A 23,825-nucleotide genomic window follows, 5' to 3' on the forward strand; every position below is an offset into this window, starting at 1 on the left:
GCGCAGGCGCCGCCGCCCTCTTCCCGTCCCGCTCCCGGGACAGGCTCGGATCTCCCGGGACGGGGGGCGCGCAGGCGCGGGCGGGAGGCCCGAGCCCAGCGCCGTTCCCGGCTGGGTGCCCGCTCCGCGGCACGGCGGGACGGGGCGCTGCTCCTGTGCCATCAAGCGCTCTCGCCTGGACTTCAGAAAGCAGGGAGGCGTCCTGCAGATGTTCGCGACGGGAATTCCGCTCTTTGACGGCTGGAAATTTATACTTCCAGCTCGGCGTACATACAACATTCCAGCTCGTGACATACAGCATTGCCAAGGTAGAATAAAAGTAGAAACCCTTCCACCACCACCAGCACCCGGAAGGGTTTTCCGCACTTACCAAGGCAGGTAGCCGCACTGGATGCGCTCAGCGGCACGAGGGAGATCTTTCCCCTCATTTCGCCGTCACTGAAGGTGCAATATCACTCACACTGTAAGCTGTATCTTCAGCTGGGTGTAGTTATGGAATGGTTAGCTTGAACTGACCTTTGAGCAACTCTTCTCTGAACGAAGTACCCTCAGACTACTTTTAGTCTGTATTAGGACAGAGGAGAAGACTTGTTACAGGAACACACCATGGTGTCTTCTTGCCTCTCTAACAGGATAAAAAAGGCTGCATAGAGGTTTGGCATTTGTTTGTCTGAAATATGTGAGGATAAGACAACTCCTGTATCTCAAAAGCAACTGAAACTTCTGACTGCTTGAAAATGAGCATGATGAGCAGCACAGGCTTAAGACATGTCAGTCTGCCTAAATGCGGAGGAAGAACATAGAGAAAATCTACATGACAGGTTTGTTGATTGGACGTGCTGTGTGTAAACAAAAGTACTACATGGATGCTTTAAATTTTGTCAACAAGAAGAAATTAATCAGCACAATTACCCCAGTATAACTCAACATGTGCACAATGCTATGTATTTCTAATTCATATGGTATGAAAAGGGTTTAAATTAAACTGTGCTTTTTTGGAATGAGACAGATAATTTGGTAAGTTACATTGATAAACTGGCTTCTGTAGACATGGCATTCCTTGTGTGCACAATAAAAACAGATAGTCTTCCAGACTAAAGGATTATCAAAAAATGTAAATGAGCAGGTTTAGTCTCTTTCTATTTTAGAATTTAAAAGATATTGCCTCATTTTTCACAGAGAGATTGTATAAGGTAGTGGGGAGGTGAGTTCCCTGTGAATATAAACTTAGTGTTTGCTGTAACAAACAAACACTTTAACATATTGTAAAAAAACAAACCAAAACCTGTTTAAAGCTAAAGAAAAGCAAGACTGGTATATAAAGCACAGAAACTTTCTGCTTATTTTAATAGTTAACTTTTGTTAACTGCTGTTCTGAAAGCCCTTCTTAATTTTCCTATGTTGCAATGTCCTAAAACCAAGTAGTGCTTTGTTGTACTGACAGAAATAAATAACAATAAAAAAATCTTTACCATTTTTTTAGAGCTGCTGAGGATTTGCATTAATATGTACGTGAGAACAGAGCAGGAATGTGGAATAAATAACATTGTTAAATTGACTTTGTGCTAAATGTGAAGTTCTCCTACGACAAGAAATGTGAGGCAAACACTCGCTTTGCTTTACAGGAGTTTATTTCGTCGTTTTTAGCAGCTGTAGAACCGCGGGCATTCGCTGACAGCCACGCTGAGCCCACGGACGCCGTAAGCCCCATCCTGTGAGTTACCAGGCATCTTCTGAGACTCCTACTCCAGATTACTCCTCTTCAGCTGAAGGCGCTCAGAACCCCTCGGGCTCGGCTTGCCGGGTCGCTGTGTGAGGCTGCTGGGCCCTCTCTCCCGCCTCCCGCTTCCAGGCGGGATGGGATGGACGGCGCCTCGCCCTCCCGCCGCGGAACGTTTGGAGCCGGAACCTGCCGCCCGTCCGCCCGGCGGGGAAGAGGCGGGGGAAGAGAAACGAGCGGACGCGGCGCCGCCGCCATTGCACAGGTTCCGCTGCCGCCGCCGCCATTCCCGGCCTGTCCCGGCCATGTACCGGCCGGGATTCCGCGCACCGACACCTCCCTATGCGGGCGGCGGCTTCCGGAGCTCTCCCTCCTGCGGAGGACCCTTGCCGCCCTCTCCGCGAGGCTACGGGAGCCCCCACCACACGCCGCCGTACGGCCACCGGCCCGGGCCGTACGGCAGCGGCCTCTCGCCCCGCGGCCCCGGGTTCCACGGGCGCTTCGGGAGCCCCTCGCCGGGGGCGCAGACCCCGCGCAGGCCGCAGAGCGTCAGTCCCCGGTACCCGGCTCCGTACGGCGGCTCGTCCCCGGCCGGGGCGCCTCTGCACCCGCCGCCGCAGCACAAGCGCTCGCCCGGCGGCTTCCAGAGGCACTTCCAGGTATGGGGCAAGGCGAAGAGGGACACGGGGAGGAAGGAAAGAGGGAGGGGGAGAGAGAGGGTGGGAGCTGCTGCTGCTTCTAAGCGAGGCCCGTAGCCGCCTGGGGAAGGCACACCGGGGCCTTGTGTCAGCGCAGCATCCACCCGCCAACAGGATTTTCAGGGAAGAGCGAGGCTTGAACCTCACTGGGCAACATCAGCTTTTCCCCCGCCCATTCCCCCGCAGTAGAGAGGACGGACAGAGCACCGGCAGCTGTGAGATGAGGAAAGGGAAGAGGGCCCTAGGCTGGCGCAGCTTTCTTTTTCATATTCTGGCATGTGAAGGTAGAGAATTAAGTACCGGCCAAAACGACAGCAATCACCTTCCTGCCTCCCTCTGATCGGTTTTCTTTAATGCAGTGGTGAAGGGTGGTGTGCATTTACTTTGCCCGGGTTGTCGTCCATCGTGGGAGCTGCCCTATCCACACCCTATCCACACGAAGTTTCCAGGCACACGGACAAAGAAAAGGAGTGCTCCATTAAAAAGAATTAAGCTGAGGCTCCTTTAAGCAGAAGCATCTGTTGTGGTAATAGACTCTCATTTTAAAGTCTTTGCTTTGCATTGAAAGCTTCCTGAAAGCCAGCAACAGCAGGTTCTATGAGTTAAGCTTTTTTCCAGCGGTGTTAGTTGTGGTATGTGACTGGCAATGCACACAGGGATGGCAGTTCTCAGGAGAACAGCTTTATATATATAACTGGCTTTATGCAATATTAGAGAAGCCTTAAAAGTGTAACAAGTAATATGAGCAGTACAATGATAATTTTTTTGTGCTCTTATTGATACTTGAAGGATTAAATATGATAATGAAGTCACATCTTAATAGAGATTAGTAAAATCTTAATGTGCCTGCACTGCATTGTCATGTATCCACTGAAGACTAATATTTTGTTATTTTCTTATGATGCAGTTAACTCATAAATCTCATAGCTGATGGAAGGGGATCATTACAAAATTTATACATTGTCTTCAGCACAACAGAGACTTTCCTGGTGTGGAAGCTAACAGATTGCATAACCCCAGTGCCTTTTGAAAAAGCCAAGCATATGGCATTTCTGCTGCAGATTATGGAGGGACAATTTATGTCATTGATGTCTAATTTCCTTTTAAAAGATCATTCTTTGGCTGTTCAATTAAGTGGTTTTTTCAAAGCCTGCCTGTCATGGCTTGGCACTGGCACAGTGCCAGTGCACCCATGAAAATGTATTCTCTCAAATGGTTACTGTGAGATGTGACCAGAAACCAAGCAGAGCAGGCTCAAGCCTAGAAATAAAGAAAAAAAAAAAACTTTATTAACCTACACAATAATAAAAGGAATACATTAAATTCAGAATGAAAACATTGATTCCACCTCCCCCCACCAAATTTCCACCAAAGCACAATGAGACAAAACCTTGGATTCTCAGTCAAGTTACCACCTCTCAGATAATCAATTCTCAGTTCATCAAGGGAGAGAGGAGTCTCTCTTGTACCATAGTCTACCACAGGAAATACAATTGAAACCTTTTGTGTTTCCATGTCACACATGGCACCACCTGGAGAAGATCTGCCATCCTGACATCCTCCTTCTACATACAGTGCTCTCACCACTGCATATGGACCAAAACTGCTTATAGGGTTCCTTTTAGGGATGCTTTGCCAAGTACCAAAAAACAACAGTTTCTCATTTTGGGACGACAGTCTCCCCCATTTTCACCTCCCCTGCAGCCAAGGGTCTTCAGAACAGAGATCTTCTTCCCTGAAGATGGAAGCCACCACCACACCCTCCTCATCTTTGTTCACTTCACTCTTGCACATTGCGCCACTGCAGCAGGTCACTCTCACTCCTGCACTGGCAATCACTACAGCAGGTCACTCTCTTGCTCAAACCATTCCATCCCCCTAAATGCAGTCTCTGTGTCACACAAAAACTAAAAGTCCAGCCAAAGGCCACTCCATCATCTCTTCCCACCTAAGATTCTTTCCCATCTTCTTCTGACATCTCAGGTCCCAGGCTGTCTCTCTTCTCTTTGAGATCAAGGAGAACTAGTGTTTCACAAGGTTTTCTTTGCCTAAGAAAGGGTTGAAATCTCGGGCTCTGCTGCCCTCGGGACAGCTGAACTCGCACCTCCCCCCTTCTCTTCCTCCTCTGCCTCCGTGCTGCCAGCTCTCTCTCTCTCTGGGGAGGAGGCTGCCTGGGACATCCCACTGTTTCTCCACCCCTCCGTCCTGTCCTGCAGGGGCCAGCCTGGTTCCTTTCCCTTCCTCCCGCTTCTCTGGGCACCCGGCCTACCTCAGCCTAGGCCGCATGGCTTCCCCTCCCCTACCCAGCCTGTGGCTGGGCAGGGGAGGTCCAAACTCTGCACTGACCAGAAGGAAAGAGAAAGTCGTCTGGGAGTTCTCTGCTTTTAACTCCCTGTGATCTCAGAGGTGTATCCATGTCTTCAGTGGTTACACCAGGTGTCAATATTCAAACCTGACCAGTGATTGGTTTGGCTGGAACTTCGCGAAAAACTTACTTCCCTGTCAACCGACTCTGCCTTAGAATTAATTGAGCAGAAGAATATGCAGGAATCCTTTTGTCTTTAGTTTTAGTCAGTTTCATGTCAGCACCTGAGGATGGGAACCTTCCCATAGGCTCCATTCCTGATGTAAGAAATCTGACATAAAATCTGGTTACATTCTGAGGTAAGAAACATGACATAAAGAAGGTACAAGTTTGAATCCAGTCTCAGACTGTCACAACATTCTCTCCCCTTTCCTTCTTTAGACCTTGTGTGTAGTTTAGGAGCACTGGCCTGATGGCAGCTCCTTCAGAGACTCAGAGGATATTGAATGTCTGTAGCTTTGCCCAGGACTGAAGAAATGTGTGAGTCTGCACTTTGCGTGTACACATGAGCTGTTCTGCCTGGGAGGGCAGTAGAGGCAATCACAGAGGGAGTTAGTCTCATAAACCATGAGTCCCCATCTGCTTAGGTGTGGATAAGGATCTCTGCCTATGAGGCCATAAATAGATTCAGATGGAAAGCCCTTTTGCATTTTCTGAGCATCAGGTTTCTTGTGAGGCATGTGCATTGTCCCCTCTCCTCTGTAGATCCTCTTAAGTGAACTCCAATACCTTTGACATTTATGATGCTACAGTCACTTTTGAGATTAAAATCTTAAGTGGCCCTTTAAAATTGCATTGGAAAATCCAAAAGAGAGTTTATGTTTACCTTAGTGTTCTATTAATGTCATGCCATTAGCATTCTGTACTCATTTTGTGCTGGAAGACTTTCATTCTTTGAAACAAACGGAAAACTTGAAGGAAAACATACTGAGCTTGTTTTTTCTGAAATGGCTTACTCAGCCTTTATCTGGCCAGTAGTATATAGCACCTTCTGGTTTTTCCACAGAGGTGCTTTATATTTTATGAAAACATGTTTCTGGAAACAAGGGCCTGTAGTGACAGGACAAGAGAGAATGCCTTTAATCTGTAAGAGAGTAAGTTTACATTGGAGATTAGGGAGAAGCTCTTTACTGTGAGAGTGGTGAGGCACTGGAACAGGTTGCCCAGAGAAGTTGTGGATGCACCATCCCAGGCATTATTCATGCCCAGGCTGGATGGGGCTTTCAGCAGCCCATGCTAGGGGGGGTGTCTGTGCCCTCAGGAGGAAAGTTGAGACTAGATGATCTTGAAGGTCCCTTCCAACCCAAACCATTCTGTGACTTCTCATCTCCACTTAGAATACACTTAGAGGTAATGTTTTATTCCCTACACTCAGCAGGAACTATTGAACTAGCTGGTAGCAGCAGCTATGGAATGGTATGGATCAAAAATTGTTACAGAAAGTAAAAGAAATGCCACCCTTTTGAAATAGTACAGTTGTGGTTTTTGTGGTCTCTGCATATGCCAGTGGCTGTAATTACATCAGGCGAAGCAAGCTGATAAAGGGAGTGACTGTCCCCAATTTCAAGGCAATATTACTCCACTCAGTAACCCTTTAATGAATAGCACTAAAAGCTGTTGTTTTCTGCTTCAAAGAGAGATTTGTTATGTAGAGAAAAAGTACTGAGAATAGATTCACTTTTTTTAAGGAAAGTTCATTGAGAAAATGCTGTTGGCATAAGTGACAAGTAATAGAAAGTTTTTTTAAGCTATCTTTGGTACCAGATAGTGCCTCTTGCACTGAATGGTTTCACTTGTACAGGTAGAGCTGATTTCCTTTTCCACTGGTCTGTAACATAAATAATCACATTTTGGTTTTCTTCCCTAAAAATAATTCAGAGGGGAAAAAGCATGTGATGACTAGTATTCTAAACTTAAATAATCTACATGCTTACATGTACTGAAGGCTGTCAATCTTGTATTACAGAATAATAAATTTCCTATATTTCAAAAATGCTAAAATTAGTGTAATGTCAGTGTTACAGATGACCTGCATCATACTGTAGTGAAATTAAAGATTATTAAATAAATCCATATGAATGAGCCTTACCATTGAATTATTTTGCTCCTTCCCTGAATACTGCAGATCATTATATCAGCTGATGTTTCTTTTGCCTTCTGCAGATTAAACATGGCAATAAATGAGCTCCACATTCAATCTGTTTTACAATGTCAAAAGGTCTTCATTAAATGTGGTAATTTAGGGATGGTGGAGTTTTGTGTTTTTAGGACAGAATGCACTGGGTACTGCTTTTTCGCTACTAAATGTGAATACTTAACATAAATGTCACTTGCTAGAGCATGTCAGCTCATTCTAGGAAACTCCATGCCCCTTAGAGAGTTTTTAGATGTATTCTGAGGTGATTCTCTGACCCTCATGGGGTTGGATACAATATTGTAATTCGCCACCTTTTAGAAATTCTTGTGTGTTGAGATCATCCTCTTAGCTACATAACCTAGCTGCAAAGAATCATCAGAAACAAGTGCTCTATAAATAAGACACGGATGTTCCCACATTTGATCATGTGAAGTATCATCAAACTTCAGGAGCTCCTGAAAAGTTCTCGCTGGAAACACATTGACACATTCCTGCCACAGCATGTTAGCAGAAATAGGTTCAAGCTGTTTGAGTGAAATCTATTCTTCTGGCTAAAAACTGGGTCTTTCACTTTATGGCACCATATCTCAGTTCTCCTCAAAAATTGTTTTACATGATCTATTTACATAGATGTTAGGACTTATAAGTCAAATTCAAATACCATCACTGCTGATCCAAAAATTCAGAGGTGGCCAGGTTGTGGGGGAAAGCAGCCATTAATCAAGTGCTTTTACCCTGTTTTACAAAATCTGATAACCAGACTCAAGGCATCCTGTTGCTCTGACCATACAGAATGCAATGGGCATGCCTGAAGATTACTGTGTATCTGGGTAGTATGGGTTGCTTAACTTTGGTTAAAACAATTTAAATAAATACAGATTTAGATAGAACTTCACCTTTTAGAGGAGTGAATCTGAGGAGAACAATAGATGATGCTAACAGGTGAAAAAGATTATAGGAGCTCCCTTATGTCAGCACTCTTTAAGCTGCAGACTTGTAGCAGCTTTACAGAAGCAATTGTTGTGAACCTTGATCTTAAAAAAAAATCAAATATGAAAAGCTCCCTGCAAAAGCCAATACCCACTAAGTCACTGATTACCACTGAGATTGTATATAAAATAAAGTCATGGGTTTTCAAATTTCACAGAACACTGGTTTGGTTAAAAGAAGATTTTTTTTTCCCCCAATGAATTCTTTGTAGCTATTTGCATTATAAAATGCTGTGTTCAATCTGTAAGTACTTAATATTTGACTTCTGCTCTTTTTAATATTGTCAGCTCTTCCTCAGCCTCTAACTCCCTGTTTTGTTGTTCAGTTTTTTTTAGACATGTTGACAGATTATGAAAAATAGCATGAGCTGCTTTTCTGCAGCTATATGCCAGAGTGATGTAAACAAGTATTTGGAGGAAGATTGTGGGTAGTGCTTTTTTCTTATCCTGGTAAATCATCACTTAAAAGTAAAATACATTAAAGTTAATATTTCCCGAGGAAGATGCAAGATGTAGTAATTAAAATTAATAATCAGCTTCAGAGTTCTACTGCAGTAGAAAGAAACATTTTACATTTTTTTTACTTTTTTTTTTTTCTTAGTTTGAATTAGACTATTAAATGTTTCTTTACCTGATGATTTTCTTCCAAAGGGATCACCCAGGACATCTACTCCATTTGGTACAGCGCATGGCAGAGAGAAAAGAGTCTCTAATGATGTGGAAAACTATTACAGACCTTCAATGCTTGAGGACCCATGGGCTGGCCTAGAGCCAGTGTCTGTTACAGACATAAACCAGCAATACAGCAGTGAGCAAACAACATGTACTGGTAAAAAAGGGAGGTATTTCAGCTAACACTTTTAAAGGCCAAATAATTCCATCTTGTCAGGAAAACTTTGGGACAAATCTTTTCACTTACACAAGATGAACAATAATCAAGACCTTAGATAATACTTTTATTTCATCACATGTCCACCCTTTTATCCTACCTTTTTTATTGCATTGGATATTTTTATGTATGGGAGGCAAAAGGAGTGGTAGGAAAACTTACATTTCTGGCTATGTGGAAGTGCCTACCAGCTCTGAAGAACAGTGTTCTTTAATCACCAGCGACTGATTTGTGACTGTTAAAGCAAGTTTCCATATACTTACCTCTCCCATGCCAGACTGTTAGCCTTCTATTGTAAAGTCGTTTAGGAAGTGGTATTTTTTATGTTTCAACATTTTTAGATTGAAATAACTTGGAAATAAAATAAAGTTTTGTAAATCTTTGTTTTGTAATGTATAAAGAATATCTTAGGAGATTTGTTAAGGTGAACACATTAACACAGTAATTCACAACACTGAAATTAGGTGACTTCTGTAAGTGTGCTTGTATGCTGTAGTTAACATCTGGTTTTGTGCATAATAATTTTTGTTAATTGCAGTGTAATGTGAAATTGAAACATGACTTATAGCCATCTCAGGAAACAAATGTATTGGTTTTGGAAAGTTTAATTTGTTGAACAAACTCAAGTCACAAAATTAATTCTGGAATTATTTGCTTTTGTGTTTAAAAATATATATATTTAGATCAATATTAGAAATTTCTGGATTATAGTAACAAGTCTGCTCATTGACAGTTTAAGTCTAAAGAACGCATAAAACATCAAGCTTAAGTAAATGCAAATTTTCTTTCTGGATCCACCTGCTAGAATAGTACAGAATGAGTGACAGTTTTTGTTACACAGTTGACATTAGTACATGCATTGCATCTTTTTTTAATCCATTTTATATTTTTCAATTATTTTTTTATTTTTACTTAGAGCAGGCATCATTGCCAGGAAAATTGATTTGTGTGTGTACATGCTATATTTTTATACTGAAGAGGAAAGCAATGCTTTGGGTTTTTTAGAGCTTGTCTTTACATGGAAGATCCATGCTTAAATTCAGGCGTGAATATCATAATCTAGAATAAAAAAGACATAGTTCCAGCTGCAGGCATGTTCTTAACTTGCCGTGTTACAGCTGCAGTATTTAGATAAATTTGTTGTTGAACTTAACACTATTTGTTTGTTGATCTTGGCTTTTAAACCAAGGTAGAGTGTAAAAACTTTGTTAAATAAAACCATTAGTTTAGTTTTCAAAATACATGTGTTCTTTTAAGCTTCTTATGTACTCAAAACTTATTTTTGTAGTCCTGAGGCAGGATTAAGTAGAAAAGCACAGGAAATCCCATTAAACTGTTCTTAGTAACTTGTCTTTTGCTGAGGTAGAATAGTCCTCTGTACTCTTTATCTGTTTCAGCATAAGATGTGTTAGGTTAATACTGCCTTCAGGAACAACTTCAGACTGTAAGGGGAGCTTAATATGTTCAAATGTTCTGACTCTCTTGTACTCTTAGGACCACAGTCTAAAGTATGTCACTTGTGTGTTCCCCTGGTTCACCCTATTATTTTAGTATTACATCCAAAAAGTCTGCTTCAAGAACTGAGAACATAAAGCCTGCTGGATATCAAGAATGGTTAAATCTTCATCCCAGAATCAAAAACTGGTTCCTTAAATGGCAGCTATCAGTATTGTTGTCTTTAATAGGTACCAGCTAAACTGAGATGACTTGACAAGTTATAGAATTTATACATAAGTTAATCAACATCATTGTGAAAACTGAAGTGTAAATTTTTCTTTCCTTTTTTGTTTTTTCAACCTTGTCGGGTGCTGTTAAGCTCACAGGAAAAAAAAAGTTGCAGTGTGCTTAATCAAGTGCCCTGTTTCTTTGCCGTTTCCCATGTAATTGAAATGCAATTTAGTTTTTGCAATATTTGGTGATCTTGGAGAAACAAATATGATTTTATTTAAGAGAGTAAATCCATGATGTGTTCTCAGTTAGATGTGATGAGAGTCTGGGTTTGGAAAGGAGAAAGGAAAGGTAAGGGATTCCTGAGAGAAAAGAGATTGTTAGAGGTGGGACTTCTTACAGAGTAGCCAGTATGAGCTGCCCTTGCACATTGAAAGGATGGATTTTTCCACTTTGGCATTGCAGTAGACCCAGGCATCAACTGGAACCAGGTGTCAGACATCGGTGAAGGTAAATCTTCCAGAAAGAGAACAGAAAATAATTATGAAACACTGTTTAATCCGTGCAGACCTTCCACTATGTCGTCTGTTAAATTGCTGCTTCAGTGCACTTCAGGATATGACTCAACAATTTTAAGTACATCATACTGCTAAAAACTACAGTCATTTGGTCAAGAATCAGCACCAAAAACTTTAAAATTATTCACCTTTCTGGCTTCTGGGAGAAATTCTGTAATTACAGTAAAATTTAAATATGTCATTGTTGGAGAGCTGTAAAATGCATGAACACGTGTTCAGAACTATAAATATAATGTTCTTAAAGTCAAGTTAATCTTTGCCTTTTTTGACATGATGTCTATTAAGCTTAAGAACATACCTCCTCACCAGTTGTTTTTTCTTTTTACCATTTGGCAAACATCTGTTAATGAAGTGGTACTTCATAGTACCACTATGACTCTGGAAATAGCATGTGATGATGAAATGTAAAGCACAAAATACATCATTTTTTCATGAGCCCGTGAAACAAAATAGTCCTTATGTCTTTTTAATGAAGGGATTCCTCTGTAATGAACACAATATATGGGCATTGCTCTTTCTTCAACAGACTTCATAGATTTGAAGGTAAGTTAGCTTCTTTTTCAGAAGTTTGGGTTTATACACCATACCATTCTGTTTTGTTTGCCTTGTGTTTGTCAAGTCCATTTGACTATCTCTTCATTTGTTTTAAAGTGTATCTCATTAGTAAGTCTTCCAGCAAAAATGTAATTCACTTGCTGCTGGTTTTGCTCCTGTGTTTAAAATTGAACTGCATCACTACTACATTAACAGTAACAAGGACTTAAATCAGCTGAGAATGTGTGTAATGCAGCAATACACTGGGTGGGTATTAACCTCAGGATGTGCACTATACTAGTTCAAACTTCAGTTTTGGGGTTTCATTCCAGCTTTATCATATGGAATATTCATTCTTCTGTGGCACTCAGTACACGCATTGAAATTGTTAAATAATTTAGCATATTAAAATATAAATTAAAGTGGGATTTTAAAAGTTCATGTTAAACTCCTCCTCTTTAGAATTAGAAGTAATGCATTGAGATGTAGCATTTTCCTAATGTCAAACGTGCGAACATTTAGCAGGTAAAATGTGTCTGATCAGCAGAATGGATAAGTACTTTTGCAGTCAGGTTGCTTGTGTTGTTAAGGCCATCTTTATGTGCTCTTAACTTTATAGAAATTACTTCAGTAGAAATCAAACGGGGGAGCATTTGAAAAATGCATTATATGGAAATTCTACATGTAGCTGTTCACCTTCCTTCTAAAGAAAAGATTTTTTATAGCATGTTTGGTTTTCAAGCTGTGCTTCTGAGTAATCTCACTGAAGTCAGAGGATTTGCTCATGCAGCTGGGATATGTAAGTATCTAGTGTTACAGTTTGAAAATTCTGTCATCCATTTATCCATCAGTGCTTTTTACCAGCACTGCAGTTTATTCCTCTGCCTAGCAATTGCTCTGAATTCGAATTCATAAATGGCTTTTATACATGACTGTCTTGCAATGAATTAAACTCGTTTGTAGAATATTTTCCAAAATTCTCAAGAGTAAAGACTGTTCTCTTTTCCCCAAATCTTGGTGCTTGCCTTCCTTCTATCTTCTTGGAACTGGCAGAGGAGAGGGAGGATTGCCTACACTGATGGGTGAAGAATCGTGTAATGATTTTCATATCTCAGGCTTTCAGAAACTTGCATACCAATTGACATAGGGAACTAGATAAACTTTTTTATCATTTGAGATAGTTCAAACAACTTTTTACAGTACAAGAAATGAAAGAAATCAAGTTGTGTTTATGCTCAACAGTAACGCAGTTTCAGCATTCAGTCATTAATTCACAACCAAATTTCTTTTTTGCCTAGAGTAACTTCTTGTATGTATGTCTCAAAAGGCACATTCTCTGCCATTTTCACTTTAATGTGTGTTTTGCTGACTTAGGACTTAACAATAATTTCTCAATCTGAACTTCTGAATTTTCTTTTTCAAAATAAATAACTCTTGAGTGTTTGACCTCAAATCTAGTCCTTCCCTTTAAACTGATGCTGACTCATCTATTTTAGATCTGTCAAAAAAGGCTTTATCTTATCCCCATTGCTTACTTGATGACACTAAGAAACCTTTGCCTCCTGGGCTGGAGACAGCTGGGCAGATGTTTGGTGTGTGGCCACCCTTCCTGTCCTAGAGGTTACCCCTAGACTTTGACCATTCCAGGAGCTGTTTTGAGACAAATAGTAATCCATTTTGCTTCACCAGCTTTGTGTGGGGTCCAAACCCAATCAGGGGGTTGGTTAGTGCGCATCCTGGATTTTAAGTTTCATCAATATCTTCTGCAGTAAAATCACAGGTGAATTCCACTGCCCTTTTTTCACTCATCTGTGGCTGTTACACAATGTTGTTCTGAACTAGTCGTGTAAACATTTGTGTTCAAGAATGTAACTCCTGCAGCTAAAAGGGGTCATACCAATACAGTTCCAGAGAGAAGTTTTTAATGCTGCTGACTGTCCTGCTATTATAATCTGCACCAAAAATCTGCATGTATCACCCTGCTTCTGTGTAGCAGTAACCATTAACCATGCTGTTTGATGCTGTATTAAAATGCACTTAAACCTGGTATCCATAAGTATTTGCCACAATCTAATTGCTGTGTATTCAAGGTAGTTAAAAGCTGTTACTGTAGAGTCAATGGGTTCAAATCCATGTTGTATGTATGAGGAAATTCCTATGAGTTCAACCTGCTGAACATGATGTTGATGGAACTGTTAGTATACCAGTAAAGGGAAGAACAAAACCTTTTTCACACTGATGGCAAATGATTCTCTTTTCAAGCATCACAGAGCTGCTGCTAAAACAAGGGAAGAGGAATCAAGATAATTGACAGCTTCTGTGGATGAGTGCGCAGCATAAAGTACAAATAACAGGGCTGACATAAGCTTTAAAAAGCGCTGATTGCCAGCTTGGGAGTAGCATCATCAATAATTGGATTGTAAGTAGCAATTGCGGTGTTCTTAAATCAAACCATCACCTCCTGTGGCTTTATGAAGATTTTTAGGTTAATATAAAAGAAGGCTTTGAGCTATATTCCCTTAACAGATGTTGGAAATTAATGTTACTATTCCTACAGTTGAGTTTGCAGAAGAGACTGTCTTCATCACTTGTCTGTGAAGTTTAGTTTCTTTGTCTTTTTTTTTTTTCAAGCTAAGAAAAAACAGGATTTGAAAATCTCAGGATTGTAACAAAGATAAAAGGGAGAATTAACATGTGCAAATGGTCCAAGAGTACAACTTGAGTTAATAACTATAAGAAGGCACTGAGAATCTATTGATTACTTGGCATTGCACTTTCCTAAGGCTGTTTCCCTTGTCTGTAAATTTTTAATAGCCTCCTGATTCCTGTGGCAATTAAATTACACTAAGGAAAATTATTGGGTTCGTAATTTCCACATGTTGGAAAGCTGTTTGCACACTATGGGCAACAGGTTAAGAAACTGTGATAACTGTTTGCAAATGAATGAGCTGCCAAATTGTGTCAGTGTTGGAACTGAAGACACCTCACTACCAGCAGCATTCCTGTACTTAGAATAGTTTCTAAAATAAAATACCAAGCATGTAGAAAGCTTGTGCAGAGAACCTTTGAATCTGTGTTTTCAAGGTACCTATTGCATCTGGTTGCTTTTTCTGACGACATTTAATTTCCTCTTGCAACAATTGCTGCATGTTTTATTCATTGGCTGTCCTGTAGCCTGTCACCCTCACTGCTGTGGGTGAGGAAGAAATAATTACTGTCTGTATTTTGTGAATATACTACTGGTAGCACCCCAGTTTAGTTTCTCTCTGCTATTAGATCATCCCAGTACACATTAACCAAATCTCTATGGTGTTACAGCTTGCAAAGTAGATTCTAGTACATTATTAAACATATCCACAAGGCTTTGTGTACTTTGTTTTTCAAGCAAACAGTTTTAAGGGACCTACCAAAAGTGGTTGTTTAACACACACAACCCCACCCAATTCTATCCAGAGAAATAACTTAGGCAGTCTTACTCTAATTTTTCCTCTCCAGAGAGTTTTCAATTGTCTCTTTCCCCCCCCCCCCACCCTTTTTTTTCAGTACTGTCCATACAGCAGCCATAAGTTAAGGCTCTTCTGCCTTGGTTTTCCATGGAAATAAGTATGCCCTCCCTACCTTTCCATTGGAATAGGTTCACTCCACCCTTCAGGGCTTTGCTGGAGGGTTTGATGGAATCAGTGTCATCCAACCACCCAGCACATTCAGTCCCTACAGGTCCTGTTAGTTTACATTGCTGGAGATGACAGAATTATGAAGTCACACAGATCCCTGCTGACTCATCTAAATGAGCCTGCACTGGTTGAGTGGTGGACTTTGTTGTCAGATGTGCAGTGAGAACTATAAAACGCAGACATGACCTTGCCATAGTGGCCACGCTTCAGATTTAAAAAAAGCCACTACTGAATGTGCAGACAAGTGGTGCTCAAATCTGTGTTAAACATTGCAAATTTAGCAATAATAAACAGGCAAAACCACTCTAAAAAGACAACAGAAAAAGTATGTAAGAAGGAGGCACAGGGAAACTGTTGTATTGATCCCAGTTCTTTCTGGTAGCTTCCCAACACAACCATCTCTTAAATACTTACATTTTCACTAAGGATAGCCTCATTGATAGTACACCAAGTTGGATGGAGGAAAAACTACCTCATGAAAGAAAAAATATCAAGTATTCTTGTGACAGTGTTCACAGGGGTTCTTGGATGACGCAAGAGACAAGAATGTTGACTCCATGTTCAGAAGGCTTGATTTATTATTTTATGATATATATATATATATATTACATTATAACTATACTAACAGAATAGAAGGAAAGGTTTCCTCAGAAGCTAGCTAAGAATAGAATAGAAAAGAATGATAACAAAAGGCAGCTCTCTCGGACTCTGTCTGAGATAGCTCCGTCTTGATTGGCCATTAATTATAAACATCTAAGATGGGCGAATCACAGATGGACCTGTTGCATTCCACAGCGGCAGATAACCATTGTTTACATTTTGTTTCTGAGGCCTCAGCTTCTCAGAAGGGAAAAAGTCCTAAAGAAAAGGATTTTCACAAAAGATGTCTGCGACATATTCTTGTTCCAGCAGCCACAGGATGTATTACTGTTTTTAAATCCATGAATGACAAGAAAGCAGATACGCATTTCTGAGAGAAGTGAGTTTGGTGGACAGCAGAAATCAAAAGGTTGTCTGCCTAGGGACCTTTCCTATTCAATATACTTAATCATTTACTGCCAGTTTGAAAAGACAGTTCAACTTCAGTCCGGCACTACTTACTTCAGTGCTAAATTCTACTTAGACATTTTTGAACAGCCCGAAGATCTGCTACAGAGCAACTGCTTTCATGCTTGAAACCTTTCAATGAGTAGAAGGAAAAAGCAAGGTTCTGGTGTCATTCTAACTGTATTAATATATCAGAGAAAAACAGCAGAAACACATCTAGTCAAAGCGTATGGCTTAAAAAGCAGCTAGTCTGTCTCTAGGTAAGCATCCCAAAATAAATAATCCAGTTTCAGGCCTGGCTCATCAGGATCATCAGTTCAGCCAACTTGCCCCTCCACCTCCTGGCATGGAGACAATGCCAGGTGAAAGGGTCTGCACGTTGAAAACCACACCACTGGCATGAGTCGTTTTCAGTCATTTGTAATATCACAAAGCGTCAGCACAGAACATGGGCAGGAGTCCAGAACATGTTAAAGGTGTCCCCATAAGAGACACAAAAGGGTAGAAGGCTGAAGAAAGGTAAGACCTGCATTCATTCCCTCACTCTGTTTCTTCACAGGCTCCACAACATCGTGGCCAAGCCCTGCATTTTCTCTGGAGTCATTTCCATGAGTAATTCCAAATATTCTTTCTGTGGCTGACACTTCAGTTGAACCAGATATTTCTCTCTTAAAAGACTTCCACTCTTTTGTGACTTAAGCTATCCATAAATTATTTTTTTATTCTTAATGTATTGATTTATTATAAAATAAACATTTATGATTCAGAGCTATGTGTATCACAAGAAGATTTTTCAATTCTGAACTATCACTGTTCCCCTAGTTCTGACAAAGCAAAAACAAGTGTTTTCAAATCTCACAGATTAAGATTGAATAGTTTAAAATGTGTTTCAAACTAATCTTGCTGATGCCTGAGACAAGAAAATTAATTCCAGTGAGCTTTTCCAACAGTGAATCTTAGAATGGGAGCTGCCTGTGACCATCTTTTTTATAATGATGTTGTTTTTGCAACATCAATTGCAAAGCAATTTACAAAGGTATTTCAATCTGTAACAATCTGCTTTCAATCTGCTTTTTCTGCCTGCAGTTTTCACAATCCTGCTTCATTATTTTTGTCCTGAGGTCCTGTTGAATTTTTGCTTATTATTATTTCTTTTTACTAGCTGCAAATTTTCAGGATCTTTCAAAATGGTAAAGAAAAATTAGTTTTAAAGTTCCAAGTAGTGTCTATACATATTGAGTCCCAAAGAGTGAGTGAAATCAATAACTTGGATGATTCTAGTTGTGAAGAGGTATGGGATACAGACCTTTTCAGTATCCATGGACTAAAGCAGTAAGTGAAATGCACCTTTTGCTAAGAAATGCTACATAGATTTTGGTCAAATCCCAAATCTCACTGTCAATCAGTTGGTGGTAGAAAGAAGTATATCCTGTGAAATCCTGCACAATGTTATGTCTGAACCTCACCTGGCAACTCCCATGTAAAACCACCAGTTTTGTTTAAACCACAACAAGGACACTTAATATTTAAAGATTTGCCTTTCTGGTATCCCAGGGAGAAAGAGTTAAAACAATTCACAGCTTTTTCTTGGAATTTCCCTCTCCTCTCCAGAGAGGTCTGTTCTGGAGTCATGTAAACACAGACATCTGCTTGCTGTCACTTCACCCTTATTTTGAATTCATAAGAATAGAAAGAATCCCAGAGGGAGTTCCAGACAAGGCCACTTCCTTGTGGACAAGGCCACCAGCCCTACATGCCTTTATCCAGTAAAAAGGCAGATGAAGTGCTGAGGCTCATACATATTTCATGAACCTTCTGGCTATGAGTTTTGTTCTAACTTTGAAGTTAGAAATGCAATTCATTCTGTCTGAAAATAGTATCAAACCAAATTTATTTTTCATATAAAAAGTGGACAAAATTTTTGTATACCTAAAGTGTGTAAAGGAAATTGTGAAGTACAGTAAGCTTATGGTAAGAAGACCACTAAACTAGAGTTGCTGTCTTAAAAAAAAGTTTTCTAGGCAAAGTCTGGTATTTTAGTGGGAGTCTCTCCATCTCTTGTGCTTCTCTTTGGAAGTACAAACAACCTCTTTATATGTGATTTAGAAGTCAGGGCTCATCTTTTAATTACTTTGCCTCTTTGTGACTCCAGACAGTCAAGTATGGAAGACCTGAGGAAATAGGTGAACAGTGATTCACAGTTGTAGAAAGGGCTTTAATCCCTATATCCTGCTAAACAGAAATTGACATTACAGATGTAAACATTACTTTTAATATGAAGTTAAACCAACACATTAATTGTATTTCATTAAGCATCAAATAAGTCTTCAGAGGGGATAACATTATTAGTCCAACATTTTGCACATGGGAAAATGAATGAATAGCAAGAGGAGATGTCTTGCTTAAGCCTTATTATTGTTTAGTGGCAGAAGAGAACCTGGTGTTTTCTGCCCTCCCTATTGCATTCCCTAATCAATAACATTTTTAGATCAAGTTTCAAATGCATTGCCTTCCTGGAAGGAGGGATGCGAGTAGAAAGTCAGCCATGCTTTCCAACACATGGTAGTGATACATGGTAGCTGTTTAATTCTGTGAGAATCTCTCTCACTCTCTGCTGTAACTGTTCATTAAATGTTCCAAATTCTGATAGAGCTCTGAAAAGAACTCCTTAATTTCCTCAAGCATCTTTCAAATCTACTGTAGAGAATAAAAATAGAAACATTGCTCTTAACAAAAGAATAAGTATTCAAGGACTTTGAATAGATGAGAATTTCCATGCTTTCTTTGATAACCTACATGTTTGTGTGCTTCACAGCTCTCCAGGAGAAAGTATTCCATGGCCAAAATATGTATGCCAAATTATACATAATTTTTTTAATGGAAGGTGGTTTTATTAAAAACCCCCAACATTACTTAAAAGGGAAATTCTGACACTGGAGAATTAAATGGAAATCCTGCTGAAGTTAACAGGGGTTCTGGTTTTCATCCTTAGTCTGAACTAAAATCTGCAATGACAGCAGGAACAATTTCAAACTAAGACAATAGTTTTAAGTGTTCATTTACAACGCCATAGCAATGGAGGTCACAATCGCCTTAGAAAAGAAATATTTACTCTATTGAATTTCACTGCATATGGACATGATTTATGCTGTAATCAGAAGCATATCCCCTTCCAGTGGAAGATTCTCAAGCAATTATCATGGAGCAAACCAGTCTTTAGCTCACTAGGCATTAATTTAACAAGACCTTTTCTTTTTTAGTGACCAGTATCTTCATAACTGATTGATGGTTGATCTGGTGCAGCACCTGCTCTCTCAGTCTCCTGTGGTTCAGCTTTTCAGATTAATGAGTCAGAAAGCCAATTGTGACAGTATTATAAAATGTATTGTAATAAACTTTCCATGCTTCAGAACAGAAAAATAATCCACAAACTGATTTCCAGAGTTGAGGTTTCAAGTCCTGAAGAGTTTTTTGGTTGGGGACTCTTTTTGGACAGGAGCTTTAAGTGACATCATCACTTTCTAAAGCATAGAGCTGTCACCATAATTATAAGTCTTTTCGTGTCTTTTATTTTTTAAAAGCTACAGAAAATCAAGCCTAAAAATGTTAATGCATTTCTAGTAGTGGTCAAGCTGTGCAAATGCTGAATTTATATTCGAGCAATATGTAATACTTCACATGATGTAGATGATGTTTTACAAAACACAGGGTGTATAAATGTTACAAACCTGATTTCTTGCTTTTTATGACTACCTAAAGAGCGCTTAATGACAACTTGGGGCAGCTTTTGCCTTCCCATTTGGGAACAGTTTTAGAACTGCTCTGAAGAACAGTAGGAGCTGCCAGCTTCCCTGCTGCACTTTGGAGCATCCTACCAATAAGAAATCTAATCCCATTTCTTGTGTCTGCTTATGTGCTGATGAATTTAATAATGCTGCTGTGGATGTGTTCCCTCTCCTGTCCTGTGAAATCCTTCAGCTCAGTCACACCATAACTTGTCAAGGCATTACACAAGCAAATGGTGATTTCTTGGAAAGGGTAGAGCCCATGTCCTGTGAAACACTGCATAGCAAAGCAAATGCTTTTGTGTTTTTCATGTCAAGCTGTTGTCTCTGCATTGCTTAGAAACTTGGTCAGCTATCACCATTTCCTATAGCAGGAGCTGTTTTAAATATCCATCACATAGAAATAGATTCCCTCAAATTCAGTATCAGTGAAGCATCTATATTTGATGTTCTTTCTATTCTGCATTTGAATCCTGACTACTTCTTCCTGTTAGCTGCAGCCTCTTATGTTGTCAGAAGAAGGTTTAAACATTTTTATTTACTGAATATAACTGATCCCTCTCATTCTCATAGCATTTTTTTCCCGGATTCTTTGTAGAAAATTATTTCACCTAAATTTAAACTACCATCTTCCTTATTATATCATGGACCACAATGACCATATTTAGCTCTGTTGGATGCTCCTTACTCCCCTTCTGCTCTTGCCACCACAAACATGTCATATGGATTAAATATTTAGACAGAAATATACTTTAGTCAAGACAGGAAGGAAGCCTCATAGTGGGACTGCGTCTCAAACAATCCAATTCAATTTGATGGAAATACTTATTCAGTGCTTTGATTTACAGCTTCCCATAATGAAGGGCCTTGTGTAATAGTTTTTACAATACAAAAGCTCCATAATGCTGAAGTCTTAATACAGGACTGAGGAATGAAAAAGGGAAAAAAAGAAAAAAAACAATGGAAGAGGTTGCAAGATAGCAACAAATGACAGACACTTAAATAAAGCATGCAGAATGTTTCCCTGAATACAAAGAAACAATTTGCATTCTAACAGTTGAGACTAGTAAGAAATATCCAAACCCAAAATGAACAGGAGCTTCCCAGGAGATCAGTTGAAAGAGAAGGTCATCTCCAATTCACTTGATGCTAAAAGCTGAAATAGGGTTAAATTTCTGATAGAACAGGTCTGCAAAGTTCTCTTGAATTTGTTGGCTGTTTTATTATTATCCCCAAAAGGCAGCATTGTCATGGCAAGTACAGTTTGCAAATAAAAATTATTACTACTACCTGCATGTCTTGTTTCACTGTCTTGCATAACCATATGGGCTTGCTTGGAAGTCTCACAGCAGGATCTGTAATCCATAACAAGAAGCAGTCTAGGAAGAAAAATGTATATAGCTTCTAAAATCTGCCAGGTTTAGAGTAATACTTTCCTGATCCGGAATTGCCAAACCATCTGCAGGTAAGTTTTGAACTATTATTTACTACTCCTCATATACAACATTAATAGATTCCTGTTCATTTCCCATGTCATCTGTAGTTCTTAGTCCATCCCCTACCCCCTCCCCCTCACAAACAGTTTTTAGAAAAAATGGGATTAAAAAATGCTCACAATTAATCTTTGTTCTGCAGAGAAAGTTCCTGTGCAGTCAGAAGGTCCACTGCCTTCCTTGTCTTGAGGGCAAGGATTCCAGCCCAGGGATGAAATGAGTTCTCAAGAGTATTTGTGGGGCAGGAAGGGTTACAGGACTGCATATGGGTAATTTTGGCTGCTATTTTTATCTGCTCTGCACATCCTTTGTTTTCCAGTATGGGGATGTGTTTTAATTTTAGCTCTAGTGCAGGAAGGCAGGGAATGGCCTGCTCCTCTTTTGTAACTTCCATGTATTTTTTGATACTGGGTTAGCTGTAAAGCAGAAGTCCCAGTTTCTCAATCGGTTTCTCAATCGAAAATTGATTTGCAGGCAGTTTCTAACATCCAAACACTCTCTGAAGGGCAATACCAGTAAAGAAAAACAGAAAATTTAAAAATCCAAAACAAAACAAAAAAAACACCACCAAACCAAGTCTTGCTTTGAAACCACTCCCGTTGATCCTTTTTACAGTTGGTAAGGATGAAGGAGAATGTAATAATAAGTAAGTAATGAGCTCTTCCTTACTCCCTGTTCAGGGAAAATCACCTCCTAAAGTCAGGCTTCTGTTCAGTTCTCTGTGCAGCCCATTCCTTTCTCAGGGTGGCCTGTAGACAGAGCAAGGAAAGTGAGACTGGCAGCTCTTAGGGCATTGATGCTTGGAGAGGCTCCCAAAGGCAGGGCAAGCACACATCAGAACGTCCTGCCCATGGCCACCTGGGCAAAACCAAGATCTCAAAAGGCTGTCGAGAGTGTGCTGTTCCCCATGCTGACATGCTCCACACATTTGTAAAACAGGGCTGAAAAGAACTCGCAGGAGGAAAGAAAAAAGGCACCTGTGTTAGACATGGCTGCGCATTAAACACTTGCTTCCAGCTATATCCTCTAGCACTAATACCACAGCCTAGCACGCAGGAGGGAGTACAGCAGAGAGACACCTGCACAAGTCAAATACTGGCCACTTATTCCCCCAAGTTACCTTCAGGGCAGCACACAGCTGTTAGATCTGCTTGTGAGTACAAGGCTGGTTTCTGTAACACTTACCCTTGACTATTCCCCTTTCTAACCATCTATGTCTCCTCTACACTGTATTTCCTAATATTGGAAAAAAAATCTTCACAAAGCCTCTTTGCAAAAAGTCCTATTAAAGGTATATTCACCATGTTATGAGATTTTGCCATATCAATAGTATGCCCAAAATGCCCCCAGAGGAACTGCTGAAGAATTGAAGCCGTGCTGTGTGAAGTGATCCAACTATTGCCTATTGACGAGGGCTGCTCTAATTAAGAAAAAGAAAACATTACCATAAGGCTCAAAGTCCTTCTGACTGTGCCTTTTCTCCATAGGCAATAAAAAAAGCCCAAAATAAGCAGCCATAACAAGTAAACAACTTTAAAAGCAAAACCCTCAAGCTTCATCAAAGTGACTGGGAAAAGCAACAGTCACCCTATTTGTCAAATGAAGTTCTCTGCCCATGTTCACTGCAACTGCAAAGTGCTCCGACTTTCATTTTCTTCCACATGGTGGGGGAGTTTGGTAGCTCTAATCCTGTTCATCCAGATGGCCTGTCAGGTTTTGTAGGCATTCCTTAAAAATAGAAGCAACCTAATCCTGGTTCAGGTAATTTAAAAGAAATTTCTGCAAAACTGCATTGTTCTTTAAAGCTAGCAGACAATAATTCATGGTTTTGACAAGAGGACTGGTTTCCTCTCTTACCACCAATTTCACAGACCCATTCCTTACTCTGTGTTGATACACAAGTAACTACAGAACAGCCTGCATCTCCTCTTTCACTTGGTGCTATTTTACTTGCACCTGAGGATATCAACAGACATGCAGATCCCACTGGAATTATTACTGGTCCCTTATTGCACAGCTGGCTACCCATATGGCAGTAAGAGCTCAATGACAGAGATGCCGCACCATTCTCAAACCATTTCACGCTCATGCTCCAACATAAACCAGAGCCAACTTTGTTACAACTTTGTTATGAGTTGCAATAACAGCTTTCATGAGAAAAACCGAGCAGACAACTAGAACTGGTTACACACAACTGCCAGATCTGCTATGTGCAAGTCAACACCCTGTGAAATACAGCCTGAGCTTG

The 23,825-nt window shown here is 40.1% G+C and overlaps 1 protein-coding gene across 1 annotated transcript; it reads left to right on the plus strand.

Moving 5' to 3' along the window:
• Nucleotides 1–1,967: 1,967 nt before the first annotated feature.
• On the plus strand, nt 1,968–11,292 carry MPLKIP (M-phase specific PLK1 interacting protein). Its single transcript, XM_066557249.1, has 2 exons — nt 1,968–2,379; nt 8,561–11,292. The coding sequence occupies exons 1-2, from the start codon at nt 2,026–2,028 to the stop codon at nt 8,762–8,764; spliced, it is 558 nt and encodes a 185-aa protein (XP_066413346.1). The 5' UTR covers nt 1,968–2,025; the 3' UTR covers nt 8,765–11,292.
• The last annotated feature ends 12,533 nt before the right edge of the window (nt 11,293–23,825 follow it).

Source organism: Molothrus aeneus, chromosome 1 (assembly GCF_037042795.1).
Source record: "Molothrus aeneus isolate 106 chromosome 1, BPBGC_Maene_1.0, whole genome shotgun sequence".
NCBI lineage: Eukaryota > Metazoa > Chordata > Aves > Passeriformes > Icteridae > Molothrus > Molothrus aeneus.